At 41.3% G+C, this 25486-nt stretch overlaps 1 protein-coding gene across 2 annotated transcripts in view; it reads right to left on the bottom strand.

The window, feature by feature from the left end:
• The window catches only part of RASA2 (RAS p21 protein activator 2), a 104606-nt gene that overhangs the window by 28841 nt on the left and 50279 nt on the right, over nt 1–25486 (bottom strand). For both annotated transcript variants that reach the window (XM_045031098.1, XM_045031099.1), the window contains exons 6-14: nt 20780–20863; nt 18041–18113; nt 16274–16350; nt 14279–14377; nt 5647–5803; nt 4567–4715; nt 2236–2350; nt 1517–1591; nt 572–695 (exon numbers count right to left, since the gene is read on the bottom strand). In XM_045031098.1, coding sequence (XP_044887033.1) covers nt 572–695; nt 1517–1591; nt 2236–2350; nt 4567–4715; nt 5647–5803; nt 14279–14377; nt 16274–16350; nt 18041–18113; nt 20780–20863 — 953 coding nt within the window. The remainder of the gene's footprint in view (nt 1–571; nt 696–1516; nt 1592–2235; nt 2351–4566; nt 4716–5646; nt 5804–14278; nt 14378–16273; nt 16351–18040; nt 18114–20779; nt 20864–25486) is intronic.

Below are 25486 nucleotides of genomic sequence, written 5' to 3'. Positions count from 1 at the left end.
ACTCTCTTAGTTTTCTTTTTTCAAGATTAACATGCCCTGTTTTTTCCTAAACCTTTTATAATTTTTGCTGCTCTTCTTTGAACCCTCTCAAACTTGTCCACATCATTCTAAAGCCTGGACACAATACTCCAGCTCAGGTCTCACTGATGCCATGCACAGTGGCACAATTAACTTCCACGTCTTACATACAGCACTCCTGTGACTATACCCCAGAATGACAGCAGCCTTTTTCGCAACTACACCACATTGTTGACTCATATTCAATATTTGATCCACTATAACCCCCAGATCCTTTCCAGCAGTACTGCTGCCTACCCAGTTAAAGCCCTTGCTGCTGTCCAGTATTGTTTTATTACAATATGCCAGGCAGAGAATGTTCGGTTTACCAGGTTAACAAAATACACTACACAGTCTAGGAAAAGCAAGAGCTGTTTACAAAACCACTAGAGAGAATAAGTGTCAATTTAAAATATTTCACTCTTGGTAAACAGCATGTGGAGATCACAAAAGATGCTTAAATGAAAAAAGCCTGTGTCAATTTCTAATGAAGAGTTTTTTTAAACACACTTACTTGGAAATCTTTTGGCAGCCAGGTGTCTCAAAGAGTAGAACACATCACACATTAAGGTAGGGCAACTTATACTTGACTGTACAATTGTATTGAATACTTTATCGACATAGTAACGTAGATTTTCCTAAAAGGATAAAAAACAGGTATATTCTTTCAGAATGTTAATGTTTCTGTTAAATACAACAGAGCACTTTTTTATTCCTACAGACAGCATGGTACATATGACACATTGTCCATTCATAAATACAGGTGACCTCTTCAACTACATAATTCTAGTATACAACAGGTTGTTACTGTTAAGAGGTAATTTAGTAATCCTCACTGAATTTCAGAATTAGAAGGCCACTGGAAAGTGCACTGCTGGTTTCTTGCAATACAGGACAAGGATATATAATGCAAGCACACATTGAACTGCCTTTCAGCAATACAGAGGCCTGATGCCAAGATGGATAACTTCCCAACAGTCCTCGCTATAGAGTTATTTAATTCTTTGCTGATGCAATTGCCTTCAGCGGATGTCACCAAGTGGTATGGCTTAATTGTAACACTGGCAAGCGAAGAGTTCACTGAATGAAGCTTTAAGCAAAGTTTACAGCAGAAGCAGTCAATATATCATCTGCTGTACTAAAAATAATTCAGATGGGGGAAGGTCAGTAATCAGTACGCATGTGAAACTTGAAAGAAAGGTAATGGTTGAAATGGAGAGCGACCAATAGGGGGTCCTCTGCTGATGCCACAAACAAAAAAATACAAGACAATACACTTTAGTACTAGTAACAGTGCAGAAACAAGGTCACAAGGGAATACCACCAATACCAGAAACAGAGCATGTTACAGCTTTGCTAGTGCTAAAACGAAACTGATCTTTTATACAGCTGTATCAAACTTAGATACGAATTAGGAAAGTCATTAGGGTGGAAACAAAAAATAAATTAGGACACTTACCTTGTGAACTTCTACATTATCACCTTCTTTTAATTTGATGGGATCAATTTCACAGGGTTTAGGGGACTCGCATATCTGAAACAACACAAATTAAAGCCTTTTGGTTAATTTTTTTAAGTGACAAAAAGCACAAAGATTAATCCGTTTACTATACCAATTTTTCCAACATATTCAGATATGAAATAAATCAGCTAAAAAACAAGTCCTAGACCTGAAGGGCAAAATAGTAAATAGTGTCTCCATGTTCCAGAAGGAGGGGGCAGCATGCAAGGAGCCTACCCCATTCTCGTGCATCTATACAAGGGCCTGTCACTGTGCTTTTAGGGCAAAGGACTACTCTGCCATGATGGACCTCCCTATCCTGTGGTGCCCACCATTAGAATCACTGAACCTGGTTAGAGGGTTGTGCAACAACCATTGCTCTTATTCTGTTCTTGCTGAAATTCTGACTGCCTGGCAGAATGTCTCAAGGAGTGTCTGTGGGGTGTGAAACAATAGCCTTGGACAAGCAACTTCGCTCATAATACTTGGTATATAGATTAAAATATACTATATATGCTAAAAAACTATAACCTGGTGCACATGCTACTATAATATCCAAGTACGGTACTTAGTATATTCTCTATACAAAAGAGCTGTAGGAAAGTACATATTGTGAGAGATGGTATCACAAGAGTCTCATCATACTACTGCAAATATCTGCAATAAGAGCCCCATACCTCATCTAGGACTGGCTTTAAAGTAACTTTTAGGTAGTGCTTTCCCACTATTTTCATCATCTCATCCAGACATCGAGTAGCTAAGGTGTTTCCTCTGAAGATTGTGTTTACTTCTCTGTAACAAAAGAGATTAAAGCATTTAAACTAAAAATGCAATTCATCTAAGGAACATTAGCATTAAATAGCAGTCATCTCTAATGCTTCTACTATATAAATACGTGTTTAGACAGGTGTTAGAAAACATTTAATATATTTAAACCAGAAATTGCCCATTGAGATAAAACATTTGGTTTCCGAGAACATTGAGGGACAGACAAAGAAGCAATAACCCCACCCACACAATAAAAACTAGTCCCATTACTGCACTCATTCAAATTATCAACATAACAAAATTTAAAACATACAGTTTAGGACACACTAAAATAAAGAAAGACCTCTATGCAGCTTGTGAGAAACACACATCTGGAGAAAATTCCAAAACAATGAACACATAGCTAAAGAATATGCTACTAAAATATAGATTTAGTACTCTTCAGCCAATAAATATTTCACTTAAGGCTGTGCTTTGGATGTAGCTGTTGAATATAAATGTAAACTAGCTATATATTGAGTTGTAAAAGAGGTGGCTCTAGTTTGATAAATCCAACTTAATCCGTTTTAAATTACAACGATCAATTATGATAGAAAAATATGTGCACACTAAAAACGTTACGTAAGTTATATGAGAATTACACTTTTAAAAGTGTTCATGTTTTAAAATACAGCCAGATTCTTAAAATATAGATAGGCTTATTAAGATTTGATTTCAAATGATTAACGTTTATCAACAAATATTTCAGCTGACACACAGAAATTGACAAAATAAAATATCATTGGTAACAGTTGGCCTACAGCCCCCCAACCCTTCACCACAGCTTGTGCCCATATGGATTGGTCAGAGAACCTTCTGTAGCCCTGCTGTCATGGGAGTGGGTCTTCGACAGCTGAGCTGCAGAGGGCTCCCTGCACAGCCACAGGGCTGGTAACACCTGAACCCTGCAGACACAAGGTGGAGCGGAAGGTTTCAGTCCTGCAGGGAGGAGCAGAGGGCTAGATCCATTCAGCAGCAGGGAGACCTCCCCCGCAGCCGAGGGCTCATCCTGTCCTTTGCTCACAGCAGGAATGTGGGAGTCATCCTTGAACATGAACTGTTCAGCAGCACCCTGCAGCCAGCAGCTTGTCGTCATCCTTATAATCCTGGCCACAGATCTCTGCTCTCCAGGACCAGGACTGCAGCTTTCCCTGCACCTTGTGCCCCAGTGTCTTGGGTCCTTTGGTCGTGCAGGGAGCCCCTTATAGCCTTGCTGTCAGTGTGGAGAACCCCCTACAGGCCTACCATCAGTGCTGCCCTAAGCCTAACCCCCTTAATTTCCAGTAACTGTAAAAAAGTTAAAAAGATAAACCACTACAAATCGTTGAAATTAGAAAAAATAATACCATTTGAATTCTGCCAAGCCTAAATATAGGCCAGATTTTCTCACCCTACACAAAACTGGAATAAGTACACTTTTCAGAGGTGAACTCTGTGGTAATAGAATCTATTCCTTTCCCAGCTCCACAGCACATAACAGCACCTCAATGGCCACTCCTGTATTCTCTGGGTGGCTATCGCAGTGTCTGTTACTTAATGTCCCCTGTCCTAAAATATAGGTGCAGTCATTGACCACTGGATATATGTCTCTGCATACCAATAGGCCCTACTGTTGGCTCTCCCTGTGTCAGACCCCATGCCACCAGAAGTGGGTGGTTTAAACTTCAATGGTGCAGTTTTCAAGATGCATAGAAGAGTGTGAACTCCACATGCACACGATCGCTACACTTATTCAACAAAACAATATCCATGTCGCTTTTCAGCTCATACAGAAGTAAGATTTGGGCATAAATCTTTGAAAAACAGAATCCAAATTGCAGACTAATGACCTATAAAATTTACAGAAAATGGCCAAACTGATTTTTAGAAACAAAAAACCAAAACAAACCCCATTCGCTGTTGGACACTGTTCTAATATGTCATGTTTAGTTATGTAACAGCTCAAAGAAAAAACTACAGCCAAACCAACCCATCTAAAACAGGGCTCTATGGGAATTCTGATCCTCAGCTAGAACAGTATTATCAAGCAATGTTACAATGAAATATTCAATGGCAAGTGATTATATGTAGTCAGAGTTAACTTAAACTGGCAAAGAAATGAATAGTGACCATCTATCAAAAATTGATCATAAAATGATTTAAAAAACTCTAAAAATAAAACACCCCATGTTATCATGAAGTTATGGAAAGATGAAACATACTGAGTGTCTTTCAAGTCTAGTTCGGCCACTGCAGTAACAAATGGTACTATCTTATGGTGGTGCAGCAATAGTCTTACAAGAGGCAAAACAGCATCATATTTATCTCGACACACTTCACCCAGAATGTAGGCAGCAGAAGCAGAGACCGGCTGTAACAAAAATAAAGGTGAAACCAAGATTAAAACAGTTTAACATACTATTTATACAGTCTAAACACAACCTGGAAAACATCAGATCTCTCAACAAGACTGCAGATACCACCGGTTTTGTAAGAAAACTTAGCACTAGGCCAATTACAAGTCTACAAAAGAATCTTATTGAAAATAGATACTATCTGCTCAGAGTTGCTTAAGTACCTTCAAATACATTGACACTCACTATTAAAAATTCTACATTTATTCAATATTATAATATTTCTAAAGGGTTAGATTGCAGCTTTGCCACAAGCCCTGAATAAATGGCAGCATGTGGTTGCATTGCTCAAGGGTCATATCCAGGTACTTTCTTTTTTTAGCCCTCATCACAGTAGCATCTGAGCATTTCACAATCATTAATTGATTTTATCCTCACAACACCTCTATAAGGCAGAGAAGTGCTATTTCCATTTTACAGATAGGGAACTGAGGCACAAGTCAGATTAAATGATTTGCCCAGGATCACAAAGGAAATCTATGGCTGAGCAACAAATTGAACCCAGGTCCTCAAATCCCAATCCAGTGCCTTATAAATTAGACCATCTGTCCTAGGGTACTCAGAGTCCAAATCTGGTCTCCGTTTCCCCCCCTTGCTCCAGGGAGAAAGTAACCGGTGAAAGCCTTGTAGCTGTTACAGACTACTTTGCCCTCTTCCAGCTTCGTTGTACTGGCTAGGGCTAAGGGTAGGGACAGGTTGGGAGTCAAGGTGCTGCCCACCCAGGAGGAGCAGGAACAGTGGCTTCACTGGCTGCTTACACAGTCATGGTACAGGTATACTATGGAGGAGAAGAGTCATGTCTCCTTACTCCCATAAAGCAGCATGTGCAGAAGGTCATAACCCGGCCCTAGATCTGTTGCCTGTTTCTTCTAAAACAAAAAGAAGTACCTCAACATCTGGTGATTTTAGCAGCAAATTTCTTAAAGAAACATAGTACTCAGATGGAAGTACATAGTCTTCAGTATAACAAACATTTAGTCTAAGTGATCCCAGATCATCAGTTTTAGAGGGTTTGTTTCCATTTTCTCTTGGTTGTAGTAAGTACCTAAAATCAAGACAATTGTAAAATACTATGTTAAAAGTTACTGTTTAAGGAACCAGATTAGTATTACAGTATGGTAAAATGACAAAAATTTTCCAGTGTATATTAACTCACCGCTCTAAATCTGGCCCTGCTGTCAATGGTTTTAACAAAGATAAGATAAAAAGACTTCAGAACTAGATATGGGTGAGTAAAGGAATTAAAAAAAAAAAAAAATCTTTAAGTGAAGGTAGGAGCATTCAGTAGTCCATCAGGACATAATGCAAGGCATACATTTTCTCAGGTCTTTTCTGCAGGTGAGAGTTGTGTGGACTAATAGTATTTGTGGGGCTAGGTGGAGAGAACAGGGATTGTTACAAATGCTGATACTGGTTTATTCAGCATTTTTAAAAACTGATTTCTCATTTTAAATCTAGGTTACATTTATTCTAATTACCCATTAATACTGCTACAAGATGAGTAGCATTCATCTGCAGAAATTACGGATGGTCTAGAACGAAACAAAAAATAGAGCAAAAAGCGAAAGCTGAGAAGAAAAATATTCAGTAGAGAATACATTACCCAAGCAAAAAGTAGGATAAATTTTATTTTGAAAGTACACAATAGCAGCGATGGAAAAATCATGTTATAATTATATTGTATATAAATTCAAAAATTGCAAGCTGGAAAAGCAAAAACAAAGAGGAGAATCTGAAAATCTGGAAAACACAGGATTTTGTTCCCAGTCTCAAAATCCCAGAATTGCATTTTATTAGATAATAAAAAACTAGGACCCTGGGATTACTATGATTCTAATATTGCTTTTCCCTATTATCACTGTATAATTATTACATGATTCTTGGCTTTTGTCTGTAATTTAATTCTACACCAACAGGTGGTGCAGTTGTACAAGTGACATTTTGATAAAGTAATTTCTTTATTGCGTCAAATAGTACAACTTTAATATCAAACACCACACACCAAGACTAGACTGATTTTCAAACATCTTGTACAAGTACACAATTGTATTTTAATGTTATTATTTTAATGTCAGATGCACCACACTTGAAGGTGTCATGCCAAAGTACAGAGTGACTGATTCAGCCTCCATTGCAAATCAGGATTCTGAAAAATACTTATTTCCCCAGTACTCAGATTTGGAGGCACTCCCTTAACTATTCTGTCTGCTCTAGGCCGGCAGCTTTCTGGAAAGCCCCCCAAAAGCTTTCTGCTGTTCTCCAAAAGCACAGGCAATATTTCTATAAATAAGGGTCTGTTAGCTATTTTTATAGGATTTAAACTCTGTTAGTCAAAAATCTTTACTAATGGTCTAATCCAGCACCCTTCTAGTTTTGGGGATTTAAATTACACATGTTGCAACTTTGGCAGGTTCCAGTGTGGTTGGTGGATAAATTGTCCAATGTAACTCAGCCAGCTGCCTAGGCATCAATCCCAGGCACAGCTATATGTGTTGAGGGGTTTCCCTGTCTGTCTCATGCAGCTGGTGGCTCCCGCTATCTTATCTCTCCTACATCCAATGTGATGGAGGGACTCCCACCTCCCACTCCCGCTCCCGGTCCCTTGTCAGGCCTGAAGGTGTATAGAGTTCCTTCAGGTTTCTAGACTCCTAGGCCATTGGTGCCAGATGAGCTCCACAATGGAACACCACCGTCTGGTAACCTCCAATTGGGTAATAGTTTACAATAATATTGAAGCATCTGCATTTAACCATACTACGATCTATGTGTTTCATTGTTTTCATGCCTACATTAGTGAATTTGTGCTTTTGTTTCTCTGATGCATAAAGGAGGCCTAGAAGGGGTGTGTGTGTGAGAGTGTGAGAGAGAGAGAGAATTCCCCCCTGCCTTTTGTCTTTAACATTAAAATTCAAGACTCATTTACCCTGTTAACAGAACTAACGGTGTGACATGGGAGCTACCAAGCAAGGGTATGTCTACACTAGGAAAAGTGGTTGTTTAGTTAACACATAGCTACAGCTGGAGAGACTAGACAATCATTCATCTCAGGTCTGTATAGTATTAACTATATAGATGGGTAATGACTATGAATTCCCCCAAGATGGAAAGGTACTCTAATTTGCTTTAGCTTAATTATATAATCTTCAAAATAAAAATGTATAATACAGAATCTGTATTTTTCAGATTCTCTATTTCACAGCTGTTAATTGTTTCCCCCCCCCCCCAATTCTTTTCTCCCCGCCGCATCCATATTTTATTTATTTAAAAATAATGTGTAGGTGTAGGCGCGCGCGCACACAGAAATTTCATAGCTTATAAATTGCAATTATTAGAAAGCAATGGCTTTTAAGTTTCCCATCCTTCATTTCCACCTGCAGATGTGTAGTTTTATAGGAAAAAATAAAGATTTACACACACACAAAAAATATACCCTCATTAGTAAGCTACTAATCAGTGGAGCACCTGGAAGAAAATATTTTAAATTTAGCACCTGGCACATATGCTATATTACTGTATCTCAGAGGAACTACAATAAGATTGTTTTTTCTTGCTGATATTCTATGATTCTATTTGAACCATGACTAAGAATTCTAACATATATTACAAAAAACGGCTAACCAACCTTTCTGGAAGTATTGTTCTTAGAGAGGTGTTGCATGTGTCCATTCCAATATAGGTGTTTGTGAGCCCAGAGTACAGTTGCCGGAAATTTCCCTCCCCTAGTGGCATCTGTCGGGTCAGCTCCAGTGCCCTCTGGTGCCACGTGCAGCACCGGGTATAGAGGACCCTGCGCCTCCTCAGTTTCTTCTTACTGAGTGACTCTGATAAGAAGAGAAGGAGGGCGGGTTTTGGAATGGACATGTGCAACACATCTTGAAGAACAAAATAGTTATAGAAAGGTTAGTACTTGCTTTTTTCTTCGAGTGCTTGTACAAGTCCATTACAATGTAGGTGACTCAAGCAGTAGCATAGGAGGTGGGCTCAGAATTCAAGAACAAGCTGACTGCAAGACTATGCAGTTCAAGTTAGCATTATCTCTGGTCTGCTAAGTGAGGGCATAATACGTTGAGAAAGTGTGCTCCGAAGATCAGGTTGCTGCCCTGATTAGGGATTTATGCTAGGAAAGTGGCCGAGGAGGCCTGTGATCTTGTGGAATGAGTGGTCAGGTAACCTGGAGGTGGAATGCCAGACAGCTCTTAACATGAACAAATGCCTGATGTAATCTAGGACAAGATTCTCTGGGCAGTGATGGGAAGGCCTTTCATCCTTTCTGCTATTGCTATGAACAGCTGGGTTGATCTGCACAACATCTGGGTTCTTTGTATATAGAATGCCAGGGCATGTCTAACATCCAAGGAGTTTAGACATTGCTCCTCCCTACTCGCATGCAGCTTTGGGAGGAACACAGGTAGGAAGATTGTTTGACTGCAGCAGAATTGCAAAACCACTTTCAGGAGGAATGCCAGGTGCGGATGCAGCTGCACCTTATTCTTAAAGAGAGTCGGATAAGGGGGCTCCGATGTGAGGGCATGGATTTCCAAAACCCTTCTGGCCAAGATGGACACTAAGAAGGCCACTTTACAGGAGAGGTGAACCAGCAAGCACATTGCCAGGAGCTCAAACGGGGGACCTGTAAGAGCTTTGATAAGACAAGGTTTAGGTTCCAGGGAGGAATAGGCTCTCTTACCTGGGGGTATAACCTCTCCAAGCCTTTAAGAAAACAAATAGCCACCTTGTGTGAAAAGACAGACTGGCTGTTGACTGGGGATGGAAGGCCAATATCACTGCTAGGAGGATGGTGACTGAAGAAATAACCAGACCTTGTTGCTTCAGGTGCAAAAGATACTCCAATATGAATTGCAATGAGGGCTGCATGGGTGGAACTCTGCATTGGGAGGATCAGATAGATAGGATCCTTTTTGCAGGGTTTTCTACTGCCTGACAGAAGTCAGGCTCTCTCTGAGCAAGCTTACTCCTCAGGATTCAGCCATGGAGTTTCCAAGCTATCACATGGAGAACTGAGGTTTGAGTGGAGCAACCAACCGAGGTCTCAGGAAATCAGGTTCGCGTGTAGCGGAAGCAGGTGCAGGGTCTCCACAGAGAGGCCTAACAGGGTGGTGAACTATGCTGTCTGGACCATGCCAGGGCTATGAGAATGACCTGTGCCTGGTCCTGCTTGATCTTCATCAGAATCTTATGTATCATCGGGATAGGGGAAAAGGAGTAATATCAGTGATCTATCCATGATAGCAGGAAGGTGTCCATAAGAGACCCCTGCAAGGCAACAGCCCAGGAACAGAACTGGTGGCATTTCCTGTTGTCATGGGTAGCAAACAGGCCTATAACGGGAGTCCCCGACTGTTGGAAAATGCCCCTTGTCATGTCCAGCCAAAGGAACCATTCACGGTGAAAGAAGAAAGATCTGCTGAGGTGATCCACCAGCTGGTTCTATGTTCCCTGTAGGTACGATGCCTTGAGATGGATGGAATGCGTTATGCAGAACTCCCATAGCTGGATTGCTTTCTGGCACTGGGGGGAGGGGGGGAGAGCAAGCACCTCCCTGCCTGTTGATGTAGAACATGGCATTCGTGTTGTCCATAAGAACAAAATGACTTTGTTCGTAATGTGGGGCAGAAATGCTTGGCAAACTGGGAACAACAGGCCTTGAGTCCCAACAGTCTGAGGTAATGTGGGTCCAAGCAATGAAGAAGTGGGACAGGCAGTTCAAAAACAGAGGGGTAAATTGTATCCTATACTGTGGGGACTGAGATGTCAACCCTGAGCATCTTGTCAAAAAGAGTGTTTCGAGCTCCCTGAGTGTCTGGGGACAGCCTGCATCGGCCCTACTGTGGAAGCCAGTGGAGGTCATGAGAACATACGAACGGCCACACTGGGTCAGACCAAAGGTCCATCTAGCCAAGTATCCGGTCTTCTGACAGTGGCCAATGCCAGGTGCTCCAGAGGGAATGAACAGAACAGGTAATCATCAAATGATCCATCCTGATGCCCATTCCCAGCTTCGGGCAAACAGAAGCTAGGGACACCATTCCTGCCCATCCTGGCTAACAGCCATTGATGGATCTATCCTCCATGAATTTACCTAGTTCTTTTCTGTACCCTGTTATAGTCTTGACCTTCACAACATCCTCTGGCAAGGAGTTCCACAGATTGACTTTGCGTTGTGTGAAAAAAATATTTTGTTTTAAAACAGCTGCCTATTAATTTCATTTGGTGCCCCCTAGCTCTTGTTGTGAGGAGTAAACAACATTTCCTTATTTACTTTCTCCACATCAGTCATGATATTATAGACCTCTATCATATTCCCCCTTAGTCTCTTTTCCAAGCTGAAAAGTCCCAGTCTTATTAAAAGATCTGTCTGGAGGCTTGACAAAGTAGTGGGCAGTCTGTTGGGGTCTACACAGCTTCCTAGATGCCACCTGAGTTTACAGCCTCAGGGATTTCAAGGTCGCCTTAGAGTCCTTAAGCCCATAGAGCCTAGCATCAGTTTGCACCGAAAAGAGGGAAGACCCTTCCAAGAGGAGATCTTGAAGGGTCTGTTGTACCTCCTGGGGAAAGCCAGATGACGGCAACCATGAGCTTCTGCCACATGATCACTGCTGTGACCATACATCTGGCAGCAGAATTGGCCACATCCAGGACTGCTTGTAAGGAGGCCTTTGCCATCGTTTTCCCTTCCTTGATCAGCAAGGAGAACTCCTGTCTGGTATCCTGAGGGAGCAAGTCCTTAAATTTTTGCATAGCCTCCCATATATTGAAGTCCTAGTGACCCAGCAGAGCCTGCTGGTTTGCTATGTGCAGCTGTAGTCCTTGCAGCCAAACAAGTCTAACTTTTTTGGGTCCTTTGCCTTAGACATTGTGCCCGACTGTCCCTGTCACTCTCTCTCATTGGCAGCTGCTACCACCCGGGATCCTGGGAGAGGATGCAAGTATAGAAACTTGTAACCTCTGGCTGGTATGAAGTACTTCTGCTCCATATGCTTTGCTGTGGGAGGGAGGGAAGCAGGGGTGTGCCATACCACCTTACCTGGGTTCATGATAGCCTCGTTAAGTGGTAGAACCATCACCAAAGGACCCACTGCCCACAGAATGTCTAATAGGCAGAGTTGCCTCCTTGATCACCTCTGTCTGTATGCCTAGATTTGAGGACACTTGCTTTAACAAGTCTTGGTAAACCTTGTGATCATCTTGCGGAGTGGACATGCCCGCCTCATATGGGGAAGAAGACGACAGGAACAGCCTCCGCCTCTTCCTCCATATTGACCAGGACCTGCAGGGCTTCTTCTTGAAGCTTGGTACCAGAGTCTGGATCGGGGGGGTGGAGGGGTCGGGGTGTCACATGGAAAAGCACCACAGGCGCTCTGCTCTCTGAGGCCACTGAGTAGGAGCACCTCAAGAGTGCACCCTGAACTTTAGGGAACCCCCAAAGATTCCCAAAGGGCCACTGCAAGAGTGCTGGCCCGCAAGGACCCAGTGTCCAAGTGCTTGGTGGTACCACTGCACTTGGGGCCCGTGGTGGAGTAGGAATGTCCTGGGGAGTAATGTGGGCAGATGCAATGGGAAGGAAAAGTAGGATCTTACTGCTGACTCCAACGAAGATTCCCAGTGTGGCAACCAGGGTGATGTGCACCCCCTTAGTGCCAGTGCCACGCTGAATCCTGTGATGAGGCTACTGTGTGGGGTTTTCCCGCTAGAGGGCAGTCCTGGTACCGGATGGTGGCTGGTTCTTTGGCACTCAACGGTACTGGCAGTACAGAGTCCTGTATGGCTGGGGATGCAGGAACCAGCAATGAAAGTACATTCCTGGCTGCCACAAATACTTCCAGAGTTGATAATACTGTAAACTGATTGTCATGCTGTCTGCCTGAGGGCAATGCTACCTATGCAGGAGTCAGTAGAGCCTGTATAGGTACTGGAAGCGCTGGTATTGGCTGGTGTGGTACTGGGGTGGAAGAGTGACCTGACGCGGATCTCACCTCTATTCCAGTCTCCATTCCTGCTGGACTTTGCACTGGGGATTGACACTTCTCCAGCTGCTTCTTATGTTTCTTCTTGGGCATCGGGGGTGGGGACTCATGACCAGTGGGAGGAGCACTCCACACCAAAACTGAAGTGCTTGGTGTGGAGTTTGAGTGTGGCTCTGAAGTGGGTTTCAAGGCTGCCTCCATGAGAAAGACTTTCAATTTCACCTCCTGGTCCTTTCTGGTGTGAGGTTTGAAGTCCTTGCAGATCTGGCAGTGGTCCTTTCTATGAGACATCTTGAGTACAGGTTGCTCAATGGCATCAACTTCCCGCAGGAAGCATAGGGCTTGAAGCCGGGTGACTGAGGCATGCCTCAGCACCGGGGTAGGATGAATCTCATTAAGTGCAAAGGAGTCCAACAACTTAATAAATAATAATAATAAACCTATTGCTACTATAACTATACACACTGGAAAGAAGAAAAATAGCAGAAAAACTACTGGAAAGTTAGCCCGAGGCAATGAGAATAGTTCCAGAGGTTGTAAAGGGCGGTAAGAAGGGTCCACAGAGTCCTTTATATTGGTGGTATGAGCATGCGGCACCAAAGAGCACTGTGGAGCCGACCTGATGGAGATGACTAGGGGAAAAATTTCTGGCAACTGTGCTTGGGGTGTGCACACAGCTACACTGGAATGGACATGAGCAAGCACTTGAACAACATATACTTTCTACATTAAGGAAACCAGCGTAGGACGGGGTGGGCTAACTATGGCCCGCAGGCCAAATCCTGCCAGCCAGCTGTTTTAATCTGGACCTCGAGCTCCCACTGGGGATTGGAGTCTGGGGCTTGCCCCAATCCGGCACTCCAGCCGGGGAGCAGGGTCGGGGGCTGCTTCATGTGGATCCCAGAAGCAGCAGCATGGCCCCCTTCTGGCTCCTATGTGTAGGCGAAACCAGGGTGCTCTGCTCTGCACGCTGACCCCACCCGAAGCGCAACCCCTGCAGCTCACATTAGCCAGGAACCGCAGCCAATGGGAGCTGCAGGGGCAGTGCCTGAGGACGGTGCAGCATGCAGAGCTGCCTGGCCGCGCCTCCTCGTAGGAGCCGGAGAAGGGATGTGCTGCTGCTTCTGGGAGCTGCTTGAGGTAAGCACCGCCCAGAGCCTGCACCCCGAGCCTCTCCTCACACCTCAACCCCCTCCCACCCTCCAAATCCCTCGATCCCAGCCCAGAGCACCCTCCTGCACCCCAAACCCCTCATCCCCAGCCCACACCCCCAGCCGGAGCCCTCACTCCCCCTGCACCCCACTCCCCCGCCCCAGCCTGGAGCCCCCTCCCGCACCCTGAACTCTTCATTTCTGGCCCTACCCTGGAGCCTGCATCCCCAACCAGAGCTCTCACTCCCTCCCTCACCCCAATCCCAATTTTGTGAGCATTCATGGCCTGCCATACAATTTCTATTCCCAGATGTGGCCCACAGGCCAAAATGTTTGCCCACCCCGATACAGGATCAAGTTTTCTTTTGGTCCCTTATTTCTCACCATGCTTGGAAGGAATCATTTCCTAACACTTTTACTGGAACCTTAATTTCTCCTAGGAAGACATCTTGCACCAGGTTTCCATTGTTCCATAGGTCAATCCTGAAAGTTAAAAACATTCTTTTAAATCTTCTTGCAAATTATAAGGATAAAAACCACCAGCAGATTTCAGATCAACAACAACAATCTTGCATCACTAATTCAGCATGCATGCAGACAGGAAATATTAGAATTGTCATACCAATCTAGTAAAGTCAAGAGGAACTCGAATGGCTTATTAAACCCAGAAAAGGCAGCCATGGAAACAAATTTAGACAGTGAAAGTTAGAAATCACAGACTTTACATCAGTAAAACATAGTGATACTGGTTGATGTGTTTTCTATTTTGAACAAAAATATAAAATGAAATTACTGCGTTTCCTTTTCAGGTGTTTGCAGTGAACTTTTACCAGTGTACTTATATCCCTATTTTACTGCTGCAAGTAAAACTTGGACAGACTGCCATACCACACTGACACATGCGCTTGTTTTTTTTTCCAGACAATGGCTTGAATTTTCAAAACCTAAAGAGCTATCACTCCAAAGACATGCACCTGGCTTGGATTCTATTACTTCTTACCTCTGACATTTCTTTTAGACAGCAGATATGTTAAGAACAAAAAAAAAAAAATTAATGCTAGAGTTGTTGGGGCATAATTGCTTTTCTATATATATTTTCATTTATAATCCTACACGCTGTACAAATTGATGGGTCACATAAGCAAGAACAGACTTAGAAATGAGTGAGAAGTTAGTGTAAATTTTAATCATTAAAGCTCTAAATTCTCTTTTTTGGTGCCAGTTATGAAATGATCACTAACACTCAAGTTGTGCCCTCAATTCTTCTCTGAGGTTGGGCATGTACGTGTGCCTGTGCAAAGCTTATGAGGCTAAGTGGGGTGCTCTGAAACACTGCTTGTGCAGTACAAAGGCAGGCAAACTATTTTAAAGTATGCAGGAGTAGAAAGGGGAAATACGCTATAAGGGGCTTCTTATATCTGCTAGTGGAAGGTATTGTGTGTTCCACCAAACATGCTGCCAGATACTAGCAGACACGTAGGAGAGGCTAGTTCCTGTCCAGGCCCCCAACACAACTTACTTTACCCTTGGAGCCACTGGGTGGACTAGACGCCTCACTTTTCTTGAATTTTTGGTGCTAGGGTCAGCATTTGGATTGATTTCTGCAAGAGCATGTTGAGAGTGAGGGGCTCTTTGTACTGCTTACAACCCAGTGCAGGGCATCCTGAGTTTAGCTCCAAATGTATATACTACAGAAAATCCACTATTCTATGAAATAATCAGGGACTGAGGAGAGATCAAAAAAATTAATAAAATTGAACATCTCAAAATTACAGTATGTACAGCGTACCAGTTGCCGTATGGCACATTGCATTGCTTTTTGTCCTTCAAAAATCCCCTGCGATTTCCAATGCATTGAAGGCATCAGAACATGAGAAGATATCCACTTGTTCTCCATTGACATCACTTTCGTTATCTAATTCCCTCACACACACACCCCAATCATGAAAAATGGTTTGTGTAACTGGTTGTACATAAGATTGGCATTCCTAAAATGGAGGTTCTGCTGTACTAAGTAAAGAATCTAGGTTCAGAAAAAAGGGATTTTGTTTTCATTGACATTAAACAAATATTGTACACTTGCCAGGGAATAAATATTAAGGAAATATAGAACTTTCCATAAGATAAGCTATCTGAAGTTAGAATAAACATTTTAATTAATAATTTTCTCAGATACTCACAATAGTTTACAATTTCACTTTTAGAATCAAAAAAGTTTACTCTAAGGATTTTATTTCTGAAATTGGATGAATCTTCTTTGTAAACTTGAACACTAGTTTTATGCAGCCACATTATATCCAAATAAAGAAATATTATGGCATAAAGATTTTAATGTACTTTATAGAAATTTATATTAAATATATAATCTCAAGAACATACCTGACTTCCAGCTTCTCTATGTCCTCCTCTTCTACCTGAAACTGGGACTTTTTGGTATAACTACTGGACCTGGTTACCTGTAAGTAAAATTCCTTTATGATTTTTCTCCTTCAGCCTGGTTTTTAAATTACAAATCTTCCATATCTACTGTAAAAACTTTGCTTTATTAATATTATTGTAGTCCTGAAAACAAATTTCTGAAAGTTCTAAGATATTAATTATGCATCAAACGGATATACACTGAGGAGACAACCACAAAAAGCCCACTGTTCTCTTCCCCACATCACACAATTTTAACTGCATATTTTAGAATCTCTTCTTTCACTTCCAGATCAGTTTTGTGCTCAATGTATTGCATTCCCAGATAGGATACTGTGTAGTTTACATGAGTCTAAACCATAAAATTATCTAATTGCTTTGTAACCACTTAGTTGCAACATTTTAATTCACAGAAAAATTTAATCTGGGATTTCATAAGGTAGAACATGAGCCAAAACAAACTATAGGCCTGACTCTGCAAGCACTCCAATCATCCATTTCTTATTGAAATCAATGAGAGTTTCAAAAGCAGAGTTCTCACAGGATCAGAACCTGTATGCAAAGCATTACATTACCTATTACTGTCACAGTGTTGATTTTTAAAAATTCAATACTTTCATATAGCTTGATAACTTGAAAATAAGGGATATATATTTTACTGCCTATTTTCTTTTCACAATATAAAATGAAAAGCAGAACACAAAATTTCAAACAAAGATAGCGGAACCATCTTAAAGGGCCAAATTTTGGCCCCCTGCACCAAAGCTGAAGTAAGCCAAGCTTGGCGTGAGAGTTCTGCAGTGGTCAGAGGAGGAATATCCACCAGTGTCCATGCTTTAGCTCACCCCAAAACTGTGAGACAGCAGAGGAAGTCACCACAGATTCCTGCTCCTAAGCATGGTATTTACCAGCTCTGTTGCCTTCAGGGCTTCCAGACTTGTGTGTAGCTAGTGTCAGGATTTGTCCCACAGTAACTCATTTTGTTTACAGAAAAGCATCCTTCTACCTAAAGACTCGCTAGAGCCAGAATTCTATTTTGCACATTGCAATGCATTAAAGCAGTATGCAGTTTCAGTTTATTTCACCAAGGACTGTATAAAATAACCCACACACCACCAGTGATGCAACTCAATACGGATATTCCAAGCCCAGGACTCTCTAACAGAATGCCAAGAAGTATACTGATCTTCTGATGAAGACAAAGGAGATGAGGCTAGGTCCAAAAACTTAATGTCATTTGTTTTTGGAGACAGGATTTGATCCCAAGGCTTAAGGAGCAAAAAGTTAACTTATTCTACCTAGAGAACGACCTAAAAATCACTGATCACCCTGTTAAATTACTGTACTGACTATACACAGCCAAAACCTGATTTTTTTTTACTAAGTGCTCTGAAAGATGTTAAAATAAAGAGCCACATATAATATATATATTCATACTTCAGTCCATATCAGAACTGCAACTGATGGCAGCCAATCAAGGGCAATAAATAGCCCTTACATTTGTGACTATGAAACTAACACCTCTCACTAGGTAGTAGTTGAATGGGATTGCTGTGGTCTTTCAGCCTGTTACAAATGAAGGTGACAATTTATTATGGAGAAACTTGCATTTACTTCAAGAGACCCTCTTGTGGCTAGCTCAAAACACAAACAAAAGAGGTGCATGAGACAAACAGGCCTGCAACAACACATGATTTGACAGTTTAAATTTTAAGAGACGTTAGTTACCTCAAAATAAAATGTTTCATTAAACTGTGGATTGCTTGTTTTCTTCTTTACTTTTGTCTTCTTTTGGTCATTCCTGTTTCAACGTAGTACAGTTTTACCATATAGACTTTAAACACACAATTATTAAAATATTCTATTGTCAAGAAAGGGCTACCCATTTAACTCTCAGGCCCAGAACATCAAATATATTTAGGTGCCTTATTCCCATTAATTTCAATGGAAGATAGGTCCCTAAATACCTTTGAGATTTGTAGATATACTGGGTAATTATGTAAGTATCAAGGTCATTTAAGATGTCACTTGATATAATGAAAAATATTGGAGAAAAAGTTAATACACATTCACAGCATGGTTTGAAAAGCTAAATGGTAATCTTCAAAAGCTGTACCTATTTACATATATACGTGCACTGGGAGGTGGTCATATTTAGTTTACCATTTATATTTTAGTTCACAAACAAATGCAACATGAAATGGATAGAGGTTGATGCAGATTAAAACGGTGGATTTGATTTAAATCACTAGTTAGAAAGGCTCAATTTAATCATGGTTTTCTACATAAAAGTGCATTCTTGTTGGTTTTTATAACCTTAATACATATTCTTCACAACTCAGAGGTAGATGTAGGTTTCATTTTTAGAAGGTACACACTATACATTTTTAAACAGTGATTTTTTCTGAAAAACCTTTTCAGATTAGTTTTACAGCTATAGCAGAAAATGAATGATTGTTTGGTTATTTCATTTACCAAGGGTGACTGAAGCAGATATTTATGAAGTCATTGGGAGGTGAGCTATCTCCAATTCAACAGGTTAATCATTAATATTTGGAGGATTTTCTTGCCATGCTGTATTAGGAGGAGACCATCACCAGACATTTAAATTGTTTTATTTAACTAAAACAACAACATTAAGTATTCTGGATTTTTTTCTTCAACAGCAAACATATAATATTTTAACAAAACAAACATATGTCCCTCGCTTCTCACATTTATCTCCAGACTTCTTTTCCTTGTCCAGATCTACTCCACCCCCCACAATCTTCTATTCATTGAACTTTTTGAAACTTTGCACTTTTAGAGAGAGGTAAGGGATTGACTGTGTGTACACAAATTTGCAGAGGGACAATAGAGTTGAGGTCTGTTATTTCTCACCTCTGTATTATTTATTTTAAAACTTTTTTGCTGTTAACAAGCATGTTACTGCTGGAGACACAAATTCACAGTTTGAGAACTGCAAAACTAAGCATCTCTGATGGTATCCTCTAGACCAATGGTGTCCAACCTTTTTCATCTGGTGGGTACCAGACGACGAGCCATGGAGGACCGTGGCGGTGGATGACCATCCACTGAAATACCCCCGACAAGCGGCAACGTCAATAGGTGTCGCCGCCGAAATGCCGCCAACAAGCAGCGTCATCCAGAGGCGTTGCTGCTGAAATACCACCGAAAATCAGTGGCATTTCGGCGGCGACGCCTCTGGATGACGCAGCTTGTTGAAGGCATTTCAGCGGATGCTCGTCCACCAACCAGTACATTGGCGCACTTAGACGCCCCAGCCGGCGCCATGGCGCCCGCAGGCACTGCGTTGGGGACTCCTGCTTTAGACTGAGCACTGAGTCCCACTGGGTAGCTAGAAAGATTAACCTAAATAATCTATACAGGAGCCTATGGAACCCCATAAGATTGGGTACCTAATGAACTATTGGAACTCATTTACAAAACTTTAATTAAACATTACATGAATATAGCATCTCATACTATAGAATTAATAATCCCTATTCCATGATGAGATCTCTTTGAGCTGTAATGCATCTATCTTTAGATAAAATGCTTTTTGAGGCAACTTATCAAAAAAATGCAATTTTTAATTTTTTTTTTAAATCACTGATTTTTATCCACCCTGGATTAAAATTTGGAATGGATAGAATGGATTGGAACAATTTTCACTCCTGAAAACAGCATTTTTGTGCATCTGCCTCCACATATGAAATGCTCAGTGTTCCTTCTCCATCCCCTCCTCCTGCTTCATTCCTGTTCTATTTTAAGTGGTGGTGTACATTGTTACTATAACCACATAATATTGCCTCCTTTCTTCCCAGAGATGGAACATGTCACTTTCAAGAACTGCTCAGATACTAAGTATTTGCTTAAAATAAATAAATAAAATAAAATAAAAAGCCCGTTAATTCTAAACTAAGGCAGACAGACAGAAAAAAAAAATCACTAAGAATACTTTATGTAAATAAGCGTTCTATTTACTTCTCATCCCAGCTAGCAATTCCTGCTCAACATAGTGCTCAGTGAGAAGCACAGCAAATATGAAAACTATTTTTTTTTGCTTTTAAATAGGTTTTATATGGTCTTAACAGACACAAAGGTACTTGACTTATAACATACATAGTATATGTTCTTATACCATGGACAACCTTAGCCTGTAAAAAAATTTTCAGTGCAAGTAAAATTAACAGAGAAAAAGTTGTTACATAAGACTATGTACCTATATATGGTTCAGTGCTGTTTCTATACTAACAGAAGTTTGTGTAGAACACGTATACTACATAGTAAGAAACTGGTAGGGGAAAATAAAAATTGTTCTCTTCAACACTAAAAACCATCTATCCAATTAATTTAACAACTATATATTTGAACACTTTGGTCCAGAGGACATACCTGTCTCTTTCCTAATTTAGGACAGCACTTAGAAATACTGAATTTGCAATATAATTCAACAAATGTTACCTAGAAGGACCCATAAGAGACACCGTTGCATAAGGGTCACAATTCTGTCCATTTACAAGAGGCAACCCGTGGCATTCCTTTATGCTAAAATGAAGAGAAACAAAGAGTTAGTGAATCAATGTATCATTAACAATTTTTGACCAGCTGAAAAATTACTCTTTCCTTTTAAATCAAAGACGACACTTCAAATCAAACCAATAAAGAGTTAACATGAGCCAGTACATTGTTTCAGCACAGCAACGATTAATATATCTGAAGCATATTGAATTCCACACGGATCCACACTACATACAACAAGTGGGCTCCACCACCAGACTACCCAATCCACAGTTTTCTAGGCATAACTTAATGCTAGCTGACAGTCAAGTGTACAATTAGTCTGAAGAAGGTTAGTGGGTCTTAAGGACCCTTGGAGGTGATTAGATACCATGAAAGAGTCAAATACCTGTCACACGTTCAGGATAAATAAAACCCAACAACTTAGAAATGATGCACAGAAAGTGAGAAGACTGTAGATCTACTTGTTAATTTGACTTAAGGAGGACAAGACGACTTGCCAGTAGACCTCATCTACACTGGGCCAGCAGCAGTGTTCAGAAGCCAAGGCTACATAGCATTGGGCCAAGAATCCATCTCTGTAGAACCTCACTAGAAAAACTCGCTTGACAATAATACCTCCTTTACTGCTACATTTTGAGATCTGACTGCCAGTTTTTGATCCATTTAATGTGTGCCATGTTAATTTTTTTTTATCATTTGTAGGTCTTTGCAAGTTTGGCTGATAAAGGTAACAGTGTTGATTTGATATATTTTTTTCTTAAAACAATCTCATCAAAACAAGATATGAAACTACCCTCCTTTAATTCTTTACTAATTGAGTCCCCTATCAACCATTCCATTATTTGCCTGGGATCAAGATCAGACGGACAGGCCTACAATTACTCAAGCCACCCTGTTCACTCTTTAAATATTGGCATAACATTAGCTTTTTTCTAGTCTTTTAGAACTTGTACAGTGTTCCAATGAAAATCAACACTAATGGTCCATCAAGTTCCTCAGCCAACTCTTAAAACTCTGAGATGCAAGTTATTTGGATCTGCTGATTTTAAAATGCCTAACTTTAGTAACTGCGGCTTAACATCTTCCTAAGTAACTTCTTAAATGGAAAGCATCTCATGATCCTATCACATGACTACATACCGTAGTTTTTTTTTTTGTTTTTTTTTTGTTTTTTTGTCCCCCACCCCCCCCACCCCACACACACCAAATAGAGAACAAATATTTATTGAACTGTTCTACCATTCAATAATGGACCAATACCATTGTTAGGATTGTTTTTGTTCCTAATATACTTTAAGATCCTTATTGTCCTTAACTCTGCAGGCCATAGATTTCTCTTCCTAACTGGATTTAGCTCATAACGGTTTTTAGCTTTGTTGTGAAACTGGACATTTTTGAAAGATGTGTGTGTATTAATACATTACATATTATTGTTTTGATCTTTATCCTGTTTGCTCATTCCAAATATAATCAAGTCATGATCACTTGTACCGAAGCTACCACTCATTTTTAGTTCTGTGATAATTCCTTTTTATCTGTTAAGACAAAATCTAGTATAGAATTCCTCCATGTTGGATGCAATACTTTTTGAGTTAGGAAAATGGCCATTGTCATATTTAGAAGTTCTGAGGATGTTTTAGTACCAGAACATGAAACCTCCAGTTTAGGGTCACTCAGACTGAAGTCCCCCATGATCACACAGGTCCCTCCTACACATTACATATAGATGCTTAAGGAGGTCATCCTGTTTCCTAATGTGATTTGGTGTCTGCAGCAGACATTAACTAGTTCCTCATCTTGTGCTTATGTTAGAACACTGATCCATAAGCATGCAAGATCATTTTCTTCCAAGTTGTCAGTTACTCAAACAGGTAATATTTTTGACAGTGCTATTCACCCTCCCCTTTGGACCACTCGATCCTTCCTAAGTAGAATATACCCATTGACTTTAACATCCCACTCATGTGACTCATTTCAACAGATTTCAGTAATACCAACTAGACTGAATTTATGATTACAAATGAGCAATTCCAATTTCCCCCCTTGTTACCCAGACTCCTAGCACTGGTGTAAAGACAATTAAATAATTCACTCTCCTTGCACACTTTGGTTTCTTGATTAACTTCTCTCTCAAGATCGTGATTTTCGGCTAAATGAGTGCTCATTTGTTCCCGTTTTTACCTTCCCCTTTTGTTATTAGCTTAATGCACTCCTCACTTCTCTGGCCAGCCTGTTTCTGGGTAGTTTGGCTCCCTTTCTACAGAAATGGCAGCCATCTAACTGTATAGCCTCCACTCTCCTAGCAGGTGGACCAATGTTCCGCACCAAAACCCTCTACTTTACACCAGATATCTAGCCAGGGATTCACTTCCAGACCTTCTGCCTTCATTCTTTCACAGGATAGGAAGAATCACCACGGAGATCACTCAGACACTGTTCTTCAGCACCCTACCAAGTTCCATTAAGTCATCTCCAATCTGCGAGACATCACACGATGCAATGTCATTAGAGCAGGTATGTACCATCACCAGTGGATCCCTGCCTATAAACTTCAGAAGCCCATACAATCTTAGAGTGACAGCACATCATCCTGTTGTCTGCTTGTCCCTTGAAGAAGGTTCTTTCCTTTCTTCTTAGTATAGAATCCCTGAAAAGGATCATCTAACTTCTTTGGATAGTTTAAGTCCTCTTTGTCGGTATGCTTGATTTTCTTATGGGTTGGGCTGAGCAGCCATCCACAGGTGTGTCCCAGACACCTCTCTAGTCCATTCAACCAGATGGATCTTCAGAGAGATCTTCTACAGTTTCCATGCTAAAGGACCCTGTATCAACTGGGAACTTCTAGCTGTATGGAATTCCTCATGATTCTCTCCGATGCTCGCTGCCTGCCCACCCTGGTCTGCCTCCAGTAGCACAGAAAACCGGCTTGTCCTCTTGCCTATGGTGGTTATGAGCTGCCACGCCTCTGATTTTCCTCCCCCTCCCATTCCTTGGTGGCCAATTCCTTTCTTTCTTGAATCTGAGGTAATGAAGCTTCCTGAATCTGGTTGTCCAAGAACCCCTCTCTGATGCTGCATAGGGTCTATATTTGTCCTTCCAATCCAAGAATCTTTTCTTCCAGCACAGCCGCCAACTTTCACTTCATACACAGGGAGTTCCTTCTGGCATCAGACAGGAAAGAAAACGTGGCCCATCTATTGCAGGTCACAACCACTGATCCATCACTAGCTATCACAATACCGAATGTAGAACTGTACTAAGAAGGAAAACCTCTTTTAGTCCCTCTCCAAACTCCCTTCAAAATTCTCTTGTTTGCTGCTCACAGGTTCACCAAGCAAATTACTTTTCTTCTAAGCTTCCCTGCTCAGCTCTACCCCCTCACTACCAGGGAGAAATTAACCACTCTAACTTCAAGCAGTAGGGCGAATCAAAGGTCATCAGACCACAGCCTCATGGGCCTTCCACAACATGAACAAACGGAGGTCTCATCTGCCTACTCAGGGGCTCACCGCCTAGCCACACAACCTTTACACAGAGAACAAACAAACAGACCAAACGTCAAAGATAGATGCAGCTCCATTGACTTCAACATTACTCCAGAAACTCTGGGAACCTTTAGATCCGTTGCACAGACCTCATCCACTTGAACCAACAGCATGTTTAGGTAGGCTGACCCATCTGAGACCCTTTTCTAGCTCCCGCCACCGTGCACCCCTTTCAAGTGTCAGTCCCATGCCTTCACTTCAAGTGGGAGGCCTATGATAGTACCAAATATTAGGTGAATGTATGGTCTTAATTAGAGGATTACCCCCAACTTTCCCTCCCCCCCCCCAAAAAAAAGAATGAAATGCCTAACGCAGGAATCACAATTTCCTTGCTGCACCCAGAAAAACATCCCTTCTTCAATTAGGGAAACAAAATGAGCATGGGTTTATGTCTGCACCTCCAGTTCTACAAAGGTCAGTTCTTAATTGAGCTTGCAGGCTTGCCTCAGATACTGTATTCCTGTCACGATTCATCTGACACCATCAAATCCCACCCTACCATCATCATTTCCCAAGATGGCTTGTTCTCAGTTTGGTCACATGATCCTTTTGGGGAACAAACTGTAGAATGTGTTCTGAAAGGACCAAGCTTGAAAGAAGGCTGGCTGAACTCATGCCACAGCTACCCTTAGAGGGGAGAGTGTGGCCTGTGCCATTTCCTTTGTTCTGGGATCCGTCTCAGGAAGACTGCTTCCAAAGCTGAAAATACTTCAGTCTTTATTTCAAAATTCTTAAAGGTAACAAGTACATTTTCCCTGCATTTACCAGTTGACAGGGAGTTTGTATAAAAACAAAACAAATGAAAAAAAGCCCCACGCATGTAATTCTGGATCAATGACATTTTGAACTTTATGACAGGGACAGCCGGAACATCAAGTCTAGATACTCAGGAAATAGAAATGGCTATCAAAGTTTTACTCTTTCATATCCAGGCTCGTCATTCCTTATAGTGGGAATTTTATAGCTATGAAAACCCAAATGCTGACTTTTAACAAATGGATTTACAGAATGTATTATTCAGCTATGGTCACCTAGGTATCAGTGTGAAGTTTTCTCCTGCTAGGCATCCAGAGATGCCTAGCCATATAATTTGTAGCATCTG

Source organism: Mauremys mutica, chromosome 9 (assembly GCF_020497125.1).
Source record: "Mauremys mutica isolate MM-2020 ecotype Southern chromosome 9, ASM2049712v1, whole genome shotgun sequence".
NCBI lineage: Eukaryota > Metazoa > Chordata > Testudines > Geoemydidae > Mauremys > Mauremys mutica.
This window is presented reverse-complemented; position numbering and strand designations above follow the sequence as displayed.